This window comes from Typopeltis vanoorti, chromosome 4, assembly GCF_054136105.1.
Source record: "Typopeltis vanoorti isolate ZY-2024b chromosome 4, IOZ_Tvanoo_1.0, whole genome shotgun sequence".
NCBI lineage: Eukaryota > Metazoa > Arthropoda > Arachnida > Uropygi > Thelyphonidae > Typopeltis > Typopeltis vanoorti.
In genome coordinates this window covers 40,650,924-40,671,649 of record NC_143552.1, presented here as the reverse complement: position 1 = coordinate 40,671,649, position 20,726 = coordinate 40,650,924, and the positions used below count along the sequence as shown (strand labels likewise).

The 20,726-nt window shown below is 37.0% G+C and overlaps 1 protein-coding gene across 2 annotated transcripts in view; it reads right to left on the bottom strand.

Annotated features, from left to right (window-relative positions):
* HPS1 (Hermansky-Pudlak syndrome 1 protein) overlaps positions 1 to 20,726 on the bottom strand; it is a 481,651-nt gene that overhangs the window by 214,773 nt on the left and 246,152 nt on the right. For both annotated transcript variants that reach the window (XM_090391100.1, XM_090391101.1), the window contains exon 7: positions 9,682 to 9,739. In XM_090391100.1, coding sequence (XP_090247226.1) covers positions 9,682 to 9,739 — 58 coding nt within the window. The remainder of the gene's footprint in view (positions 1 to 9,681; positions 9,740 to 20,726) is intronic.

Below are 20,726 nucleotides of genomic sequence, written 5' to 3'. Positions count from 1 at the left end.
GTACAAGTACGAAAGACTATTCCTTGAATCTGCCTCAGCTCTGAAAAACTTTCCAAACTTCAACAAATTTAGGAAGCATACATTCTAAGACTGCGGCCAACGTCCAGCGGCCAAAACAACCCAATCTAGCACACTAGGGGACACTGTTTAGGACTCTAGGATTGACTTCTGTTGCATTTCTTCAGCTCATTTACTTAGTGCGAGTGCCTGCATGCACATATCATTGTTTATTGATCCCTGAAGATGGCAATGTAACATCGCCGACAGTGGTGGCTCATGGCTTGAAATCGTGGGGGTTTTGCAACTTCTGAAATATACCTACATACTGTAAGTATGTATATTTCCAAATCTTCCAAAATATCAAAATTATGGTAAAAATTAAACATGAAAAAATATTTAAATATAAAGAGCTAATAAGCTTCATTTCGGCAACAAAAACATTATTTAAATTAAGGGGATATTAAATCCCACATTGTTTTAAAACCGAATAAGAAACTCAAAGATTGGAATCAGAGAGTTTCTTGCCGAATATAGTATAGTATAGTAAACTATAAAGTATCGGCGATCACTAAGCGTCCGCTAAATGCAAGTGGCCCAGCACGTAGTGCAATACCGGAAATCTCGCAGCAAAGTCGGTAAAGTTCTGATCACTATTCTTAGGTATTTACCATAATGTAAAAACACATTTCCTAGGAAATGTATGCTGTTATTACATTATGGTGGTGAGGTCACTACCCAGACCGGTTTCAGCCTTTTTTGAGGCTTCATCAGTGAGTAGCTAGACCGAGTTAATACCAAAGTGTATAGCGAAAAGAACTTTATACTCTGCTATACGAGTTTCCGAACAGGTGCAACCATTAAGTTACTTAAATATAAAGAGCTAATAAGCTTCATTTCGACAACAAAAACATTATTTAAATTAAGGGGATATTAAATCCCACATTGTTTTAAAACCGAATAAGAAACTCAAAGATTGGAATCAGAGAGTTTCTTGCCGAATATAGTATAGTAAACTATAAAGTATCGGCGATCACTAAGCGTCCGCTAAATGCAAGTGGCCCAGCACGTAGTGCAATACCGGAAATCTCGCAGCAAAGTCGGTAAAGTTCTGATCACTATTCTTAGGTATTTACCATAATGTAAAAACACATTTCCTAGGAAATGTATGCTGTTATTACATTATGGTGGTGAGGTCACTACCCAGACCGGTTTCAGCCTTTTTTGAGGCTTCATCAGTGAGTAGCTAGACCGAGTTAATACCAAAGTGTATAGCGAAAAGAACTTTATACTCTGCTATACGAGTTTCCGAACAGGTGCAACCATTAAGTTACTTAAATATAAAGAGCTAATAAGCTTCATTTCGGCAACAAAAACATTATTTAAATTAAGGGGATATTAAATCCCACATTGTTTTAATGTAATAACAGCATACATTTCCTAGGAAATGTGTTTTTACATTATGGTAAATACCTAAGAATAGTGATCAGAACTTTACCGACTTTGCTGCGAGATTTCCGGTATTGCACTACGTGCTGGGCCACTTGCATTTAGCGGACGCTTAGTGATCGCCGATACTTTATAGTTTACTATACTATATTCGGCAAGAAACTCTCTGATTCCAATCTTTGAGTTTCTTATTCGGTTTTAAAACAATGTGGGATTTAATATCCCCTTAATTTAAATAATGAAAAAATATTGTTTATTATTGATAAAATTATACAGTTTGGTATAATTCAAAATTATTTAAAAATAAAATCCATTCCTTTAATTGTAATTAAAGGAATGGATTTATTTGGACATTATAATTAAATCCTATAATTATTATGTCCAAATATTTAAAGAGACGGAGTAAACACGATAAGCACTACAAATACACTACTACTGACGCAAACTGCATATAAACAGTGGAACTGTGCGATGGACAGTGCCGCATTATGCTATTAGCTCACATCTCACTATGATGTGCATATAGCAATATGACACTGTGGTAAACACAGTGCTACTAGCGTCCTTTGCCCTTCTAAGTGCTACAAGATGGATTTTTATTATTTTTTATACAAAATAAGAGAATTGTATAGGATTGTTGATGATAAAATTAAACATTACAAGCAAATATAAATAAATACATTTATATATTGAGAAAAATTGGGGGTGCTGCAGTTCCGCAGTGCCTATGCACGAGCTGCCCCTGATCGCCGAAATATAGGTAGCTATTAATTAAAGTTATAATTAATAATCTACTTTACATTGTCATTTCCTAAAGAATTAGAAGCTTATCTACAAGAACTATATAAGTGCTGTCGAGGAGTATTTCTAATCTTTGTCTGTCCAAAATACTAATATGCAAGAAATTTAAACCAGTAGTTTGTGGTTGGGATTCACATGAAGGATACAATGCTTCCTGTACCTTTTACTTACTGCTGTTTTGAACAGTGGTATTAAAATTTTTAAAATCAAATATTTAATGGTAAATCTGGCATTGCAATCATAGAATCATAGAACAAACATAGAATAATAACTAATGAAAATAGTACAAATATTTATGTACTGAAATTAACAGTACATCATTAGTGTGTGTGTGTGTGTGTGTGTGTAGCAAACTTGTATTCAAAGAGATAGAATATAAGGGACATACAAGAGTTGGTTAACTTATGACACAGTTGCCACATCCTGGAAAGATCATATTAAAAATAATAATTTCTGATATTTTTATAGAATGAGAATCTTCCAAACTTTTGAAGGATAAAAGAAATCATTCTGATTCAAATTGAGTTGAGCAAGCATAAAAGGAACTTCAGAACTCTATTTGAAGACCGTTTTATTTAAAATTGCTTCTATGGAGAAAGCGAGTCTCATCCCAAAGGATACTGTATTTGGTATCAATACTATGTTGTTCAAAATCAAACTTTTGAGTTTTAAGATATTTGTGTATTTGATGTTTGCTAATTCTTTTTTTCCCATAATGGCAGGGAAAAAAATATAACCATACTTCCCATAAAGTATGGTGATATTCGCAAGGAATTTGGCAAACACCAGCTAGAGAGAGAGGTATATTGTAAATTGGTAGGAGATTAGAAATTTTGTTGATACAGAAATATGGGTTACAAGGTGAAACTTCAAGATTCTGCCTATATTTTTAGAGAAAACAGAAATATATGGTGAAATTTCACCAATCATTCTACTGAAGCATCTTTTGATTCCATTAAAGTTTTGATAGTGAGAAGATTTTGTTGTTAGGCTGAAGAAGAAGAACAAACGTTATGCACTCTGTTAATTATTAATCTGACAACCTTTATTTGTTTGGGAAGTGCCATGAACAGAACATTGATAAATATATATATATATATATATATATATATATATATATATAACCAATAAAAAAGGAAAGTTTCTGATAATTGCTGGTTGACAAATACTAGAGGCCATGTGAGTAAACATTATGATTTAATATGGGAACGTGGTTAATGATTCATCAAAGATGGGACAGAGGGTTTCCCCATGATTGTATCTTCAATCTGTTTATGTTTATAGATCATATGTTTCTAGCTAAAAATGTGTGTTATTGTATAACAAATTCAAATATCTTTACAACATCTGGTTGGAAATCATCATATAGAAGGCAGAATCAGACAATGAAATGTTGGTAAATGGAGAAACAATGTGAAAGCTGAATAAATGGATTGATTGATATGGGCACTGCACTTAATAGATGGAATAGAAATTTTGCTATTTGATGTGTGGGAGCATCATTGAAGTGAAGAATGGGTCTCGCAAGAGTACATAATTTCCTTGGAGTATTGTCATTCCAGCTAACAACTTAATCAAAGAGCTTAACTGTTTATTATATATTTTGGTAGGGTTATAACTAATTTCTTGATAAGTAGAAGTATTCTCTAAAAGGATGTTTATCTTATTTTCACATTTTTCTTCATCCATTATCACTGCAGCTTTTCATTTCATTGGGAAATGTTTCCAGTGGTAAATCTGTCTTGTCTGTGATACAACCAAGTGTAAAACAAACTTCCAACATCTTTCTCTAAATCCAGAGTAATTTAATAATAAGATAGTGCACCGGTTGGCAACTCGTATAGGTAAATATGACCTCTCCAGTGCTTCTGCCCTAGTATCACCACTCTGGGTCTGCCTCCCACTGATGAGACCTCAATAAAGGTCGAAACCGGTCTGGGTAGTGGACCTTCCCTTAATGCATAGCAGTATACGTGTCCGCAAGGAGATGTGCTTTGCATTATGGGAGATGCAAAGACAAGGAGCGATGAGAGCTTGGTCCACCTTTGCCGCAAGTTGCCAAGGGATGTACCACCTTACCTCTGTCCTGAAGATATTTTCAGGCGCAAACTTTGTTTGCTTACACTTGGATAAAGGATTAAACTGAATTCATTATTGTGATACAATCAGTCATATTTTTGCTTAAGTCTGCATGAATGTCTTTCATAAGAGCACGTTGATGATTGTTTTGAGAAATGGAAAATGATATCTAGTGATTCAGAAGATATCATGCTTTCAAGATCATATCAAGAACCTTGAGATGTAAAGATAAGGAAACCATTTTGTCTCTTTACAAGGCCTTGATAAGACCTCACTTGAACTATTGTGTGCAGGTCTTATCTGGTTTTCATGGTGATTCTAATACAGTGCAGATAGAGAGTTAAAAGGAGAGTGTTAAAAAGGGTATCAGGACTGTGGAATTTTGATTATGAAGATTGAGAATTTGTAGACTGCAGATAGTAGCAAACAGGAGAAAGAGGGGTGATATGATAGACTTACAAACTTCTCAAAAGATCATACAGGATATTGGAGTTTTTCATTTTGTGGAAGGTGGAGAAATGAAGAGAGGGGCATCCTTGGAAGTTGAGAGTGATGCTTGTTTGGAATGGATTGCCATTGGATACTGTGGGTGCAAGTAGTGTGACTGAATTCAAGAACAGGTATAATAGCTAGTGCAAGTAGTATGTGGCCTTCCTTTATGCTTCTTAATAATAACAATAATGAATAGGATGGCATCAGTGTGTGGAACAAACAAGCAGTTCAAAGAGACAGAATACAAGGTAAATACAACAATCAGTTAGTGAGAGAGTGTGTGTGTGCACGTGCATGCGGGGGGGGGGGGGGGGCTTCCATGCAACTCTGGGCCTTGAACATGGGGGTTGTAGCCATTGGTTAAGAAGTTGTTAAGGATGTGGTCAAGTTCAGTAGTTAGGATATTGTCATTCGACTGATTAATTTTGCCCTGTTATATAGGGCTTTAAATATTGTTCTATATTGTTATATAGAAAACCTGTATGTGTAGGTTTTCTGTAAGTGGAGAAAGCTGCTCCGTTTACATCAAACTAGCATGTAATTGGAAAGGGAGACTGCTGTTGTTTTCCTTTTCCAAGGTAAACTGGATCCTATCAAGGTCATGCAGCCAAATGGAGAACACATCATCGATATTTTTAGCATAGCCAGAGAGTGGTTTTATGTGGGACAGAGTTTATGGCTTTTTCTTCAAAGGTCTCAATAAAGAAGTTGGCCAGGGTGTAGCGAGTGGAGAACTTATGGCTCTCCCCTCTCTTTGTAGAATTTTCCTTGCCAAACGAAATAGCCTGAGTTCACGGTGAGCTGAAATAGGGCTGAGATACTAGGAGGAAATTTAACTTGGATGAGATCTAAGGTATCTTTGAGTGGAACATTAGTGAATAAGGAGGAGACATCAAAACTCACCATTATATCGATGTATTGGATTGTGAGATTTTCTATACTGGTTTTAAAGTGGACTGAGCTTTTTATGTGTGAAGGTGGGTTGCCAATATATTGTGTGAGCACTTTCGCTAATTTGTATTTGGGGGAATAAATGCCAATGGGACATAATGCTTATGGATTTTTGGTAGCCCATATATCCTGGATGGAGTGAGGTAGAGTTAAAAGGTTTTAGTCTGTCACTTCGACTAGCCAAGAAGTAACCTTCCTAAGGAACTTATGGAGTGCCCTGATTTGTGCACTAGTGAGATCATATTCTATAGCGAGGTAGATAGAACGATCTAAAAGTAAAGAGGCAAGCTCCCCTGTGTAATCTGGGTTTAAAACCAAAGTGGCATTTCCCTTATCTGCTTTGGTAATTACTAATTTTTTGTTACTTTTCATTTTTTGCAGAGCTTCAAATTCTTTTTTTTTTGATAGGTTGCTTTGTAGTGGTTTGGCTTGGATGAGAACACTGTGGCTACATTCAGTCTGGTGTTGGCAATATGGTTAGGAAGGCTGTAGATATCTCATTTTACTTGTATCATTATTTCTTCTGCAAGGATCTTTTTAGCTGCTACAAGAGTTGTGCACAAGAACAAGTGTGTTAATTGCTTCAAGCCTCAGAGTAAGGGATGATAGGTTTATTACCATGTCAGGGGATAGCTGAAGTTTGGAAACTGAGTTCTTTTGTAGGCTTTGAAAATTTTTAATAAGTTGACATCTTATTCTTTGAAATTCTTGTCTTTTTTTTTTTTTCTGCTGAAGCAGAAAAAAAAATCCTTTCCATCGAGGCGATGGAAAGGATCGTACAAAGGTCGACATTCAGCATAGTGGCAAACTTTTAGCACAAGAATAGCTTCGTTGGCATCATCCAGAAGAATGTGGGTGGCAGCAATCTGCTCCCAATAGAAAAGCGAAGCTAATGTGTCTGTAAATGAGCAGAGCCTTTGGTGACATAAATCAGTGTTTTAATTTACACAATTTGGGATCACATTATTATCCCAACATCATTTTGAAAAGGCTAATCAATTCAGTTATCTGGAGTTGTCTTCAGCGTTAATTTGCTGTACTGACAGGCTTTGCGTGCAATGGAATCTCCATGGAATAATAATTCTTATAGATAAGCTTATATGTTGATTAGACATAGCTTCTAATTTTTTAGGAAATTAGAATGTAAACAATATTATTAATTATAAAAACTTTAATAGCTACTTATATTTCGGTAATGTTACATTGTCATTTTCATCATCAAATTCCTGCCATGTACCCTCAAGGGGTGTACAGGATATGACAGTACTACATGAAAAAATTACATCATTACTAACTTCCTATCTACAATTTTCCTCCAAATCAGTCTGTTACTTGTCAAGACTCCAACAACATTATCAGATCTTATATTTCTCTCATCTAAGGCACTTTGTACCGTATCAATCCACCTATATCTTGGTCTTCCTCTGGGTCGTTTTCCTGCCAACCTGGTAGAGAACACTTGTTTTGCTAATCTTTCCTCTCCCATTCTATTTAAGTGACCATACCATCTGAGATTAGCTCTGCTAATGCATTCCTGGATGCTGACAATGTCAAGTTCTTTCCTAATATTCTCATTTTTAATATGATATTGCCATTGATGCCATCTGTTCACGCCTCTAATCTTTCTCAGGACTCTCATATCTGCGGTCTCTAGTCTTTGGTCAAGTGTTTTACTTCTGACCCAACTCTCAGATCCATAAGTTAAAATTGGTTTGAACACAGTCTTGTATACAGCTAATTTAGTGTTCCGACTAATTTCTCTCTTATTCCATATGAATTTATTCAATTGACTTCCCACGATACCAGCTTTGCTGATTCTGTTGTCTATTTCTATATTTAGTTTACCATCTTCAGTAAAAATTGTGCCTAAGTAGCTGAAATGTTTTACTTGTTCCATAGGTTCTCCATTCACAACACAGTTGACATTTTCAATGATTCTGCCTATTTTCATTGTCTTTTTATTGCTGACCTTCATACCATATCTATTACAACAGCTATTCAATTTAGTCAGAGAATCTTGCAGACTTGTAGCGGATTTATTTAGAAGTATTATATCATCCGCATAAAGCAAAGAGCTGACATTAACATCTCCAATTTTGATATCAGGTTTAATACCACATTCCTTCATAATGTGATCCATATAGATAATGAATAACAGAGGGGATAATGTACATCCTTGTCTCACACCAGATTTAACATTAAACCATGTTCCTGTACTTCCTTCAATTCTAATTGCAGACTCACAACTCAAATAAAGACTAAGTATTGCTTGATATAATGCCCCATTGACACCATATAACTGCAGTGTATTGAATAGCTTCTCTCTTGGCACCTTGTCATATGCCTTTTCCAAATCGACAAAACTTAAATACAGATCTTTGTTATATTCCCATGCTTTCTCGACTATTTGTCGTAAAGTGAAGATCTGATCCTGACAGCCTCTATTTGGCCTGAATCCAGCTTGTTCTTCACCAAGCTTTTCTTCCACAATTCTTCTCAACCGTTTCTCAAGTATACTTGCATAGATCTTGCCAGGAACACTCAGTAGGGAAATACCTCTGTAATTCTCACATTCAGTTTTATTTCCCTTTTTATATATGGGTACTATGAGAGCTCTACTCCAATCATCGGGAATTCGTCCCTCTGTCCAGGCTTTCTGAACTATGTAGTGCAGCCACTGTAAGACTCTTATACCACCATACTTCAGCATTTCTGGTCGAATATCATCTACTCCTGCTGCCTTTCCACATTTCAAGCCTTTGATGGCTTTTTCTACTTCAAGTATGGATACGTATTCCTGACTGCATGCCTGGTCAGTGTTTTTTTATCACTGTGCTGTCATCACTGCTTGTTTCATTTAGCAGTTTTTCAAAGTAATTACTCCATACTTCAAGGATATCTTTTTCTCCTGTTTTCATTTCACCTTTATCATCTCTAATTCCCTTTACAGCACTCTTTCCTCCATTCCTAAGCTTCTTCAACAACCTCCAGAATATTTTGCCACCTTCTTGATATTTATTTTCTAAATTGTCATTTTCAAGGATCATAAAACAATGAGCAAATGAAGCACCCCCCCCTCCAACAATATGGGATTATAAAAACCCTATATAACAGGACAAAATTAATCGGTTCAGATAACAATGCCCTAGCTATTGAACTTGATCATATTGTTAACACCTCCTTAACCAATGCTACAACCCCTTAAAAATTCAAAATATATTAGAACCAGGTAACCACAACCCCCCCCTCTCTCTCTACCTTCAAAGCAGAGATTACTCTAAATCTATCACCATTCTATATATCCAGGGGTATACATCTGAAAAATTAACAAAAATTAATAAAAATCCAAAAATCATTGTTGTGATCCCTGAAGATGGCAATGCAACATTGCCAAAATATAGGTAGTTATTAATTAAAGTTTTTATAATTAATAATCTAGTTTATGTTGTCATTTCCTAAAAAAAATAATGTAAATTAAGTTTACATTATTACCAGCATCTTAACAATTTTTTTTTGTTAGTCAACATCAACTTAGCCATTACATCCATGTTTTTGTTTACTTGGAAAGGGGGTGGGGGAGAATGTTTGATTGTGTTACATTATCTGCACAATAGCTGAGTATTAAAATTATTTATGACTAAACAAGGATTGCCCCCAAGTTTTCACTATTTTCCACATTACTAGTCACATTTACTCATGCACAAGTGCTGTGTGCACGCACGGAGAGAAAACCACTGTATGATTATAGTTAGGAATATAGTTAATGTAAACAACAATAACTACTTACTAGTCTTATTGCATAATTGCTCTGGAAGTGCAGAGTAAACTAATGTAAAAGCTTAGTTTCATATATTACACTTACTGTAATGAGATTAACCAAATATTTTTAATTTTGAAAATACTTAACCTTACCTAGTTTTCTTAGTGATGGGTCTACTTTTTTGGATGATAATGATTTTGGAATAAAAAACTGCAAAAGAATAAGTAGCTTTAGATATCTCATGATATAATTTAATTTTCAGTTAAACTTTAATTATTTCTTATATTAACAAAGAATGCTGCATTAACCTCCTTGCTGGCTGAAATGGATCAAAATCATAAACCACCTTATAAATATGCAACGAAGAAAACATGAGCAGCTTTCTGTTTTTCATTTTGTAATTAACTTACTCCACTATTAATCTCTTACTGTTAGGGCCATTAACAGATCAAACATAATGGATTTGCAACCTCTGAAATCACTTCAATCCAAGTGAACTGTTTTACATGGAATTTCTTGTATCAGAAACTTTCTTTCAATATTTTAAAATTTTACCTTATATTATTATGTCACACTTTCAGAAAGTCCAATGACTCATCATGGGGGGCACACTACTTCATTCCCCTCTACTCACCATTCCCTTACTTGATCCTCTGACAACAGCAGCATCCAACGCCACTACTACCATCAACACACAAACATCTATCCACCACCACAAATAGCATAAATTGCATAGGTTGTCATGGCTGATTTGTCTGCATGTGGGATGAAAAACCTTAGTTCCTGAGCATTTGCAGGAGACATACAATGAATTCCACAGCAATAATTTTTTTTTTTTTTTTTTTTTGTACTGAAAATATTTGAAATATTTTATTTTTCATATCAGTACAATACAGTAGGATGTTACTTATTCAATTTAATTTTCAATGAAAATCATGAGGAAATTATTTCCATGCAATTTTCAGATGCCCGTATTGAAAATAATTTTGTTAAATATTTGTGAGGGGAAAAAAAATGTTATTTTCAAATAACATTTACTTCAATAAATGTGATTTAAACTTTTTTTTTTTTCATTTCCTTACAAAATTCTAAACATAGTTATATGGTTATCATTATGCTTACAATTCTAGGTACATTGTTGTTGTTCCTTTTCTGAATAATAATTGATATCAAGTTGTATTATTCACTTTCCAATTCTAAGAATCTTTTTTTTTATTAAAAAAAATCAAATTTATATAGAATATTTCAGTCTTTCACTTTTAACTTAAAAATGCAATGCATAAGTTTTTTTAGAATACTCATTTCAATGAATCCCATTCTTAACAGCTGCAAATGTATGTGGTGGAAATGTCTGAAGCATATCATATGCAGATTAATTCAAATTTTATTTCTTTTCAGGTATTCCAATCACATCTCCCACCTGTTTTTTTATATAAAGAACTCAGTTATAAATAACTACTTTTGGACTAATTTCCAATTGGTTTCAAATTTCTCACAGGGAGTATTATTATTCCACATTTTACTTACAAGAAAACGAAATAATAATACTACTATTATGTGAGCTACATCAAGTGCCTCTAACACTGGACAGTTTTTCTTTACAATTTGATTAATCAAGCCACTATCTTCTTTTCCTTATTGCCTTCTACTAAAGCAACTGATACCAGTTGCTTTAGTAGAAGGCAGCAAACAGCTCAACTTATCTCCCTTTTACAAACAAATTTCTTCTTATATTTTCTGTAAAATATCATTCAACAGTTACTTGACTGATATGATTGACTCTTGAGTGTTACTTTTTTTTTTTCTCCCCCACTTATATAGAAGTCCTACTATACTGCAACTGCTAATGGTGACCATTTCTGAAATCAGTGATATTGTGGATATACACTCAATGGACAAAACATTAGTGATAAGAGTGATGGAAAGTTGACACTGGCATCCCCCGTGCAGAGTGAAATGCACCCAAACTAAATGCAGACGGTAAATAGGCAGACATTGGGTGCTTCCCAACAGCGTATTGTAATCAACAAACATGGATAAATGTGGTGATCTTAGCGACTTTGATCGTGGATGTTTATAGGCTCAAGATAGATCGGACATTCTATTGCCCAAATGGTAAGAGCCGTAGGATTCTCAAGGGCAACCGCATTAAGAGTATGTATATTCCGTGAGTATACCATTAATGAATGTACCAGTGCCCAGCGAGCTAGTGGCAGATGACCACGTGACATTGATGACTGGGGTCAATGTAAACTGTCCAAGCTCATACAGACCAACCGCAACGGCAGCACAAATTCCATCTAATTTCAATGTCAGATGTCCAAGCAGAGCGAGTGAGCTAACAGTACGGCATAGCCTGCATACTATGGGCTATGGGAACAAACATCCTAATCGTGTATCAGTGTTGACAGCTCATCATCATCATCGGGCATTATGCTGTGCCTGATTTTGTGACCATTAAAACAGGATCTCTGCAGAGTGGATCAGAGTTATGTGATCTGATGAATCCCATTATCAGTTGTACTGAGCTGATGGGAGGGGTGCAAGTGTGACATTGACAGCATGAGGCCGTGGTGCTGTGATGATTTAGGGAGCCTTCTCATGTGACACATTAGGTCCCTTAGTGTGTCTGGAGAGGTCTTTAAATGCTGTGAGCTACCAGAATGTGCTGGCTTATCACCTATACACTTTCTTGGCCTCTGCACATCCTGCAGCAGATGGTCTGTTTCAGCAGGACAATGCACCACCCTACTGGGCCACACCCACCTAGGCATTACTCAAGACCCTCATCTGAGTTTGGGACCATCCAGTGGCTCCCAAAGTCCTGAGATTTAAATCATAATGAATATCTCTGGGATGCCGTAGAATGAGAGAATAGACCCACGTATACAGGATTAATATCTAAGGGATAGCTGGAATTACCTCCGGCATCTGGTGAAGTCAATATCTCGGAGAGTACAGACTGTTATTAACACTAAAGGACCTACACACTATTAGGTAAGTATTTCTAATGTTTTGTCCATTGAGTGTATAAGCTAATAATCCTTTTTTGTGCTAGCAACTGCCAAGCTGAAAACTAAGATTATTCACCACTATTGAGAAACAAAAAAAAGAAAGAACACTTCTTAGAAGGTATATACTAAAGAGCCTCATGCAATAGCCCAATTTATATATATATATATATATATATATATATATATATATATATATATATATATATATATATATATATATATTGATTCCATGCATGAAAGAGATCTATAGATACATCATTGTTGTGTGTGGGGTGCAGAAAAGGACTGAGATAAAAGTTTATTATTATTTATTTTTATTTTTTAAAAGAGTTGCCACTTGTAATTGTTTGGGAATACTTCTTGAGGAAGGCTGTTCCAGAAGACAGAGGTGGAAAGAATAAAAGAGGATGAATAGAAGCAGGTTCAATATTTTGCAGTTGTGCAGTAAAGGGGGTGCTGGGCAACTGCAGCTCTTGTATCAAAGGTTGCAACAGAAAGTGGAGGAATGATGGCTGCCAAATCACTTGTGAGCAGTATTCTAAACATGGGAAGATTTGGGATTTGTATACAGTTAAGAGTTGGTTGGATGTAAAATAGCCTGTTGAAAAAAAAGAGAATGGTAGTTTTTTTTTAGATGCAGAGAAGGCTAATGATGTGATGTGTTTATGCCAGGAGAGATTGGAAGAAAATGTTAGTCCAAGCAGAGAGATTTTGCAAGAGAAAAGAAAAAAACTGTGCTTTGATGGTATTAAACAAGACAAGGCTGTCCTTGCCCACTGTAGGATATTATGTTAGATCAATGTTTAACACGTTCGCTGTCAACTACGAATATATTCTTATGTCGATTACCGCTGGCAACGAGATTACTCGTACTTGAAGAAGTGAAAGTGCTTGGTGTGCGGTAATAAACTATGCCCAAGGAGCATGGCAGCGAACGTGTTAAGGCATTGGTTATAGATGATCTCTCAGTCTGGGATGTCAGAGTACTGCATGGTTTGCCAAATGAGTAGTACGAGTGGAGAGTACTATCATCTGCAAAGCTATGGATTAGTGATGATTACGAGTAAGCCATTTATGGAAAAGACTGGGTGGGTGATAGGAGAGAACCCTGAGGTAGTTCAGCATAGGTGGCGAAGCTCCAAGAGAGGGAACCATCTACCATGACCAGAGACGAAACTGCCAACCCAATTAAGACAGTAGCAGGGAGACCAAAGGATGGCAATTTGTTAAGTAGGCCTCAATTCCAAACACAGTGGAGAGCTTTGGAAATGTCAAAATCAAAGCACAAGTTTTTCTGAAACTTTTGATGGTACATATTCGCTGGTGGGTGATGTAAGACAGGTGGCAGAATCCATACTGGCATCACTAACGATGACTTTCTCCATTATTTTGGAGAGGACAAAGGTGAGAGCAATTGGTTGATAGTTTCAAGGTAGACTTCTATTATCCATTTTTGGAATAGGATTGGTATGAGATTGCATCTATGCATTGGGATAAGTACCAGATATGTAAAATAAATTATAGAAACAATGTAGGACAGGTGTTAGCTTTGGAGTACAAGGTTTGAGGGATATTGGAGAGATGCCATCAGGACCAGAAGACTTTTTAGTATCCAAGTTATTTAGAAGTTTTCTGATGACTTTATGTCGAAAAACTAAAGTAGGCATAGGATTCCGGTATGGCAGTCGATTTCCCTTGGTCATCTATGCAGGAGTTTGAGAAAAAGAGCGATGCCAGGAGGTCAGCTTTATCTTCATGTGAAGTAACAGTGGTACCATCAGGATGAGACAGAGTTGTAAGTGTGGGAGAGAGGAAGTTGCATCCAATGGCCTTAACAAGTGATCAGAAGGCACAGCTTCCATTTGAGCAGGTGGTCTTTATAAAATCGGATTTGGATCTACTGATGACTGATTTGCATATGTTGTGTGCTCTGGTATAGGCAAAGTATGAAGCAGGAATTCTTGATGTGAGCCACATGAAGTAAGCCACATTTTTTTTCTTTAACACCTTTTCGGTTGAACCAGGGCTTGGAGAGTGGATATAGATTATGGGTTAAATGAGAGATGAAGGTCTTCATACCAGTGAGAATAATTTCTGTAACTTGTTCGCAGTAGGTGTTTAAGGTCAGGTGAGTGCAAGCAACATTTAGATCAACGAAAGGAGGAGTAGTAGAAATTCTGGAGATCATCCCATTAGGATCCTTTGTAGTGACAGAGGATGCGAGTTTGGGAGTAATTGGAGGAGGGGCATTCTGTGAGAGAGGAGACGTATGAGATTCTGGTCTGCATTGCCAAGGAGAGGCAACTTCTAAGGTATACCTGAAAGGAGAACTGGTCAAAAAAGAGTTCCAGAGTATTTGGAGAGTAAAGAGGGTTATCAGGGATTTGAGTGGGTAGATGTGCAATTTGTGTTAGGTCATTACTTATAGCAAAGACTTCTTCTCTTTCTGCTTGGTCAGTGGTGTTGGAGTAAGGGAGCAAGTTGAAATTATGGTCTTTGAGATTGCCCAGGAAGATAATCATTATTTGGATAGCTGGATTGCAGGTGGATGGTCAAGTTTCATGTGAACAGATCTAAGTGGTTGTTAGTGTTTGGAGACTGGTAAATGTAACAAATGAATGATATTAAATGGGGAAAGGAAACTTTGTGCACGAGAAGGTGAAAAAGCAAGGGATTATAAATTAACCATTCTCTAGCAGGCTATGTGAGTTTCACAAAGGCATAGGTGTCACCCTTGTGGCACTCAATACACACACACACACACACACACACACACACACACACACACACACACACACACACACAATGGTGGTCTGTGTTCTCGGCCTAACAATGAAAGAACGAATTTATAATTTCAAAATTATTTTTATTTTTCAACATAATCTCCCTTAAGACTAATAAATTTATTCCAGTGATGATTCAGTACCACTATCCCATCCCTGTCATGGTTCTCGGTAAGATCAGCAAACTAGCACTCTACAGCTGCAATCACCTCTTGATTCGAAGAAAAATGCTGACCAGGGAGGAAGAGTTTTAGTTTTGGGGAGGGAGCCAAATCTGGGGAACAGGGTGGATGTTCTAACAATTCATAGTGTAGATCCCTTAATTTTCCCATTGCCAACACAACTTTGTGGGCAGGTGCATTGTCCTGATGAAAGACGATTTTTTTCTGTCTAGTCTGGTTAAAAGATCGGAATAATATTCCCCGGTTATTGCTTTACCCTTTTCAAGATAATTAATAAACAAAATGCCTTTAGCATCCCAAAACACCGATGCCAAGACCTTTCCTGTTGACGGAACCTTCTTTGTCTTCTTTGGCGCTGAACAACCAGCGTCTGTCCACTGTTTTGACTGCTGTTTGAATTCTGATGTTTAATGGTGAATCCAAGTCACATCCACAGTAACAAATCAACACACGAAATCAGTTTTATTCTTGTTAAAATGCTCCAAGCACTTTAGAGATTTTCATGTGAGTGTGTTTTTGATCTGCTGTGACCAAGCACAGCACCCATTCTGCACAAAGCTTTTTCATTTGCAATTCTTCATGCAAAATATATCCTACACGTTCTTTTGAAATGCCTATAATCTCGGTAATTTTATGCACTTTGACTCGCCAGTCAGCCAATATCAATATCGTGCACTTGATTAATGATTTCTGGTGTTGTAACACTTTTTGGACGTCCTTCACGTGGATCATCTTCAAGGTTAGTACGGCCACATTTAAACTCGGCAGCCCTTTCTTAATTGCTGAAAACGAAGGAGAAGAGTGCCCATAAACTTATGAACTTCGAATGAATTTCTTTTGGTGTTAAAACCTTCATTTACAAAGAATTTTATAATCGCATGATATTCAATTTTATCCATTTCAAGGGATACAGACAACACTTTTGCTTCAGATAGCTGTATAAAACAAATTACTTGTTAGAATGACTTGCAATTTCACATGGATACTTATGACAGATGTACCAACTTAGAAAAACAAAATCTTGTTGACAGTGTTGCCATCTACTGTCGAGGCAGGGAACTTTTCAGACCACCCTTGTGTGTGTATATATCAGAAATTTCTTGTTCCCTTTTCATCCTAAATAATAATTCTGATGTTGTTAATGAATGGGAGTATTCAGAATACCAATATTCACATTTGGATCCAAGATGAGGTACTGGTGAGAAGTTACTACTTCCTAGATAAGGGGGTGCCAGTGTAGGATGTCCTCATCCCCCCCCCCCCAAAGTGTTCTGTATCTGTATAAATGTGTGTTCAGGGGACCAGTTTCCCTGTTTTGAGGGAACCGAGTATCTGAGAGAAACCCTTCACATTCATAAGAGACCCAATTTATAGGGCAATACAGGACTTTTATCAAAACAAATTATGCCTAATTATACCAAAGACCACAAAATTTTTAATTTTTAACAATCATAGCTTCGGTTTTATTATCAAAAAAATTATGAGGGTGGTCTAAAAAGGCTTTGACCATAGATAGCAACACTATCAGCAATATTTTTTTTTCTAAGTTGGTACATCTGTCATAAGCATCCATGTGAAATTGCAAGTCATTTTATCAAGCAGTTTGTTTTCTACAGCTATCTGAAGCAAAAGTGTTGTCTGTATCCCTTGAAATGGATAAAATTGAATATCGTGCGGTTATAAAATTCTTTGTAAAAGATGGCTTAATGGCAAAACAAATTCATTCGAAGTTCATAAAAGTTTATGGGCATTCTTCTCCTTCATTTTTGATAATTAAGAAATGGATTGCTGAGTTTAAATGTGGCCGTACCAGCCTTGAAGATGATCCATGTGAAAGACGCCCAAAAAATTAACGACACCAGAAATCATTGATCAAGTGCATGATCTGGCGAGTCAAAGTGAGTGAAACTGCTGAGACTATAGGTATTTCAAAAGAACATGTAGGATATATTTTGCATTAAGAATTTAAAATGAAAAAGCTTTGTACAAAATGGGTGCCAAGCCTGATCACAGCAAATCAAAAACACACTCGCATGAACATCTCTGAAAAGTGCTTGAAGCATTTTAACAAGAATAAAACTGACTTTGTGTGTTGATTTATTACTACGGATGAGACTTGGATTCACCATTAAACATCAGAATCCGAACAGCAGTCAAAATAGTGGACAGACGCCGGTTGTTCAGCGCCAAAGAAGACAAAATCGGTTCCATCAGCAGGAAAGGTCATGGCATCAGTGTTTTGGGATGCTAAAGGCATTTTGTTCATTAATTATCTTGAAAAGAGTAAAACAATAAATGGGGAATATTATTCTGATCTCTTTGGAATAATATTCCCCAGACTAGAAGAAAAAATTCATGAAAAAAGACATGGTTTGCAGAAGAAAAAAATCAACTTTCATCGGAACAGTGCACCTGCCCACAAAGGTGTTTTAGCAATGGGGAAAATTACGGGATCTGCACAATGAATTGTTGGAACAGCCACTCTATTGCCCAGATTTGGCTTCCTCTGACTTCTATCTCTTCCCAAAACTAAAACTCTTCCTCACCGGTCAGCATTTTTGTTTGAATCAAGAGATGATTGCAGCTGTAGAGGGTATTTTGCAGATCTTACTGCGAACCACTACAGGGACAGGATAATGGCGCTGGAGCTTCGCTAGAATAAATGTACTAGCCTTAAGGGAGATTATGTCGAAAAATAAAAATGATTTTGAAATTATAAATTCGTTTTTCCTTTGTTAGGCCGAGAACTTTTCAGACCATCCTCGTATAAGAGACACTATCTGACAAAATTACTCATGTTATATGCTCAGCTAGCCTTTTAAAGCTGCAGATACACTGTTTGGAAATTAGTGAAGAGACACATGGGCTAGGTAACATGTTTGCAGCCAGTATAAATTGAAGGAATATGACGCTCCCAATTCAGTGCAACTGTGTCTGTGTGAAATGGCTGTGAGAAAGGAGCTAACAGACTTTAAAAGAGGCATTTTAATAGGATGCCATGTTGCAAAGTTATATGTTCGGCAAACTGTTGACAAAAGTTGGCCATCCGAGGTGAACAATCGTCATGGTATGTTACGCTTTCACGCAGGCTTGCACATTTTACCGGATAAGCTTCCTTAACTTATAATCCCGTGGAATAGGTTGGTTGCTCCTTATTCCCATGTCTTTTAAAGTCCTTATTCCTGGTAGTATTCCATGTCTGTCAAAGCATGTGTTCAAGGGGCTGGTTTGCCTGCTTTGTGGGAGGAAAAACCTGAGGATAAACTGTAGAAAAAATCCTGCTGTCCACACCCAAGACCAGCAAACTTGGCTATGGCTGAGGAAGATTCTTAAGCTCCTCATGTCATCAACAGAAATTGAACCTAGGACACTCCTTCCTCAGGCATATGGTAGCGAAGCATGTAACCACTAGGTTAACCACGCGGACGGTCAATGATCAGTGATACTATATTGAAATGGAAGTGAAGGGAGTTAACTGCAAGTGCAACCTGCAGTGGATGACCTATAACACTCACCAAATGTGACCACTGTGTGCTACAAAGATAATAAGTAAAAACCACCATTCGTCAGCTGACATTTTAAATGGGGAGTTTTGGGCACGACTAGAACACAAATCTGCAAAGAAACATTCAGAAATGAAGCTCAGAACATGAGTTTCCGAAAGGTTTATGCACCTCAGAATTTACTGTTTGTGGTGCCACGAACAATGAATTCTGAGAGGTACTTGAACATTCTGGAAAATGCAATGCTCCCTACTTTGTGGCATTTCTCTGGAAATGACCATTGTCTTTTTCAGCAAGACAATGGACCATGTCATAAGGCTGCTGCTGTAACTGCATCATTTGTGGATGTGACTGGCCTCCACAGACCCTGAATCTCAACCCTATTGAACATCTGTGGGTTGAACTGCAGTGTTTCGTGAGGATCAAGGAAATCTGTCCCACAATAGTCCAGGACCTCATTACATGTCTACAGGAAGAATGGTCCAAAATTACCATTGATCACTATCATACGCTTGTGGAAAGTATACCCCTCAGGATTGCTGCAGCCATCACAGTGAAAGGAGATCCCATCTTATTAAGATGCAATCGTGGCTGTTTGTTTGATACAGTATAATGTCCATTAACTTCTTTTAAAGCAGGGTGTACAGGGCTGTGAATCTGCAAACCTCTCCAATGTATACTTATCCATCGGACACTTGCTTATCAGAGTCAATAGTTTATCGAATCCCAATTCTCCAGCTTACACAATAGCCTTTCATGTGGTCTTCTTTTTCTGCAAATCAACTGCAAATAAGGTAGTGAGGCATTGAGGTGGTGGTGGTGCACCTAAAACTTCTCTAAAAATTCTTGCCACTGTTCAGAGGAGAGCAATTTGGCTGAAGAGATGATCCATCTCTTCAGATTCACTTCTACTTCTATCTCACACACATACAATCTTTGGGTGCTGTTTTTATTCTACGGGTTTTTCAATGGTCACTGCTCCATTGAACTGGCAATCTTCATTCCTACACCTTTTTCTTGCACCTATTAACACAAGAGCAGCAGCAGCTGCCCAACATCACTTCACTTTGTTAAATAGTAATGTCTATTGTTAAATCTTCGTATACATTAATTTACTGTTTCTTGAGTCTATCCTTTTGCTTACTTAAATCCTGTAAGCTCTTAGAGCTGTAAGCTGTCCTGCTTTGGCCAAACAGGCAGGACAGCTAATATCAGAATTTCAGAACACAAGGATTACATCCGGTTTCACCAATACAGCCACTCTGGTCTTGCTGACCATGCGCTGGATACCTGCCATAGAATACGGTGGAAGAAAGTAACGATAATACACCGTAGTAAATACAAATATTCAAACCTTTTCAAACCTCAACAAATTTGGCTGCATGAGACTGCCTCAAATTTGGGAAACCTACATCAGAAGACCTTCAGCCCAATCACCCAAGAATACCAACATTATCTGCCAGGGGGCACCATCAGGACTTTAGGAGAAAGAATAACTTCCTGCTTCTTCCGCATTTACTGTTTGTTGTGCCTGCGTGCACGTGTCTTGTTCTTAAGTTCCTGTGAAAATGGCAACAGTTCTCAAACATTTCCAACAGCTATTATTTACTTATAAATTGAAAGATATTTGATTCAGTACTATTAAGCTGCCAAGTGAGATGACCTCCTGGACTTCTGCGATCAGACTATTGCTTGGATACCAAAAAGCTTACTAG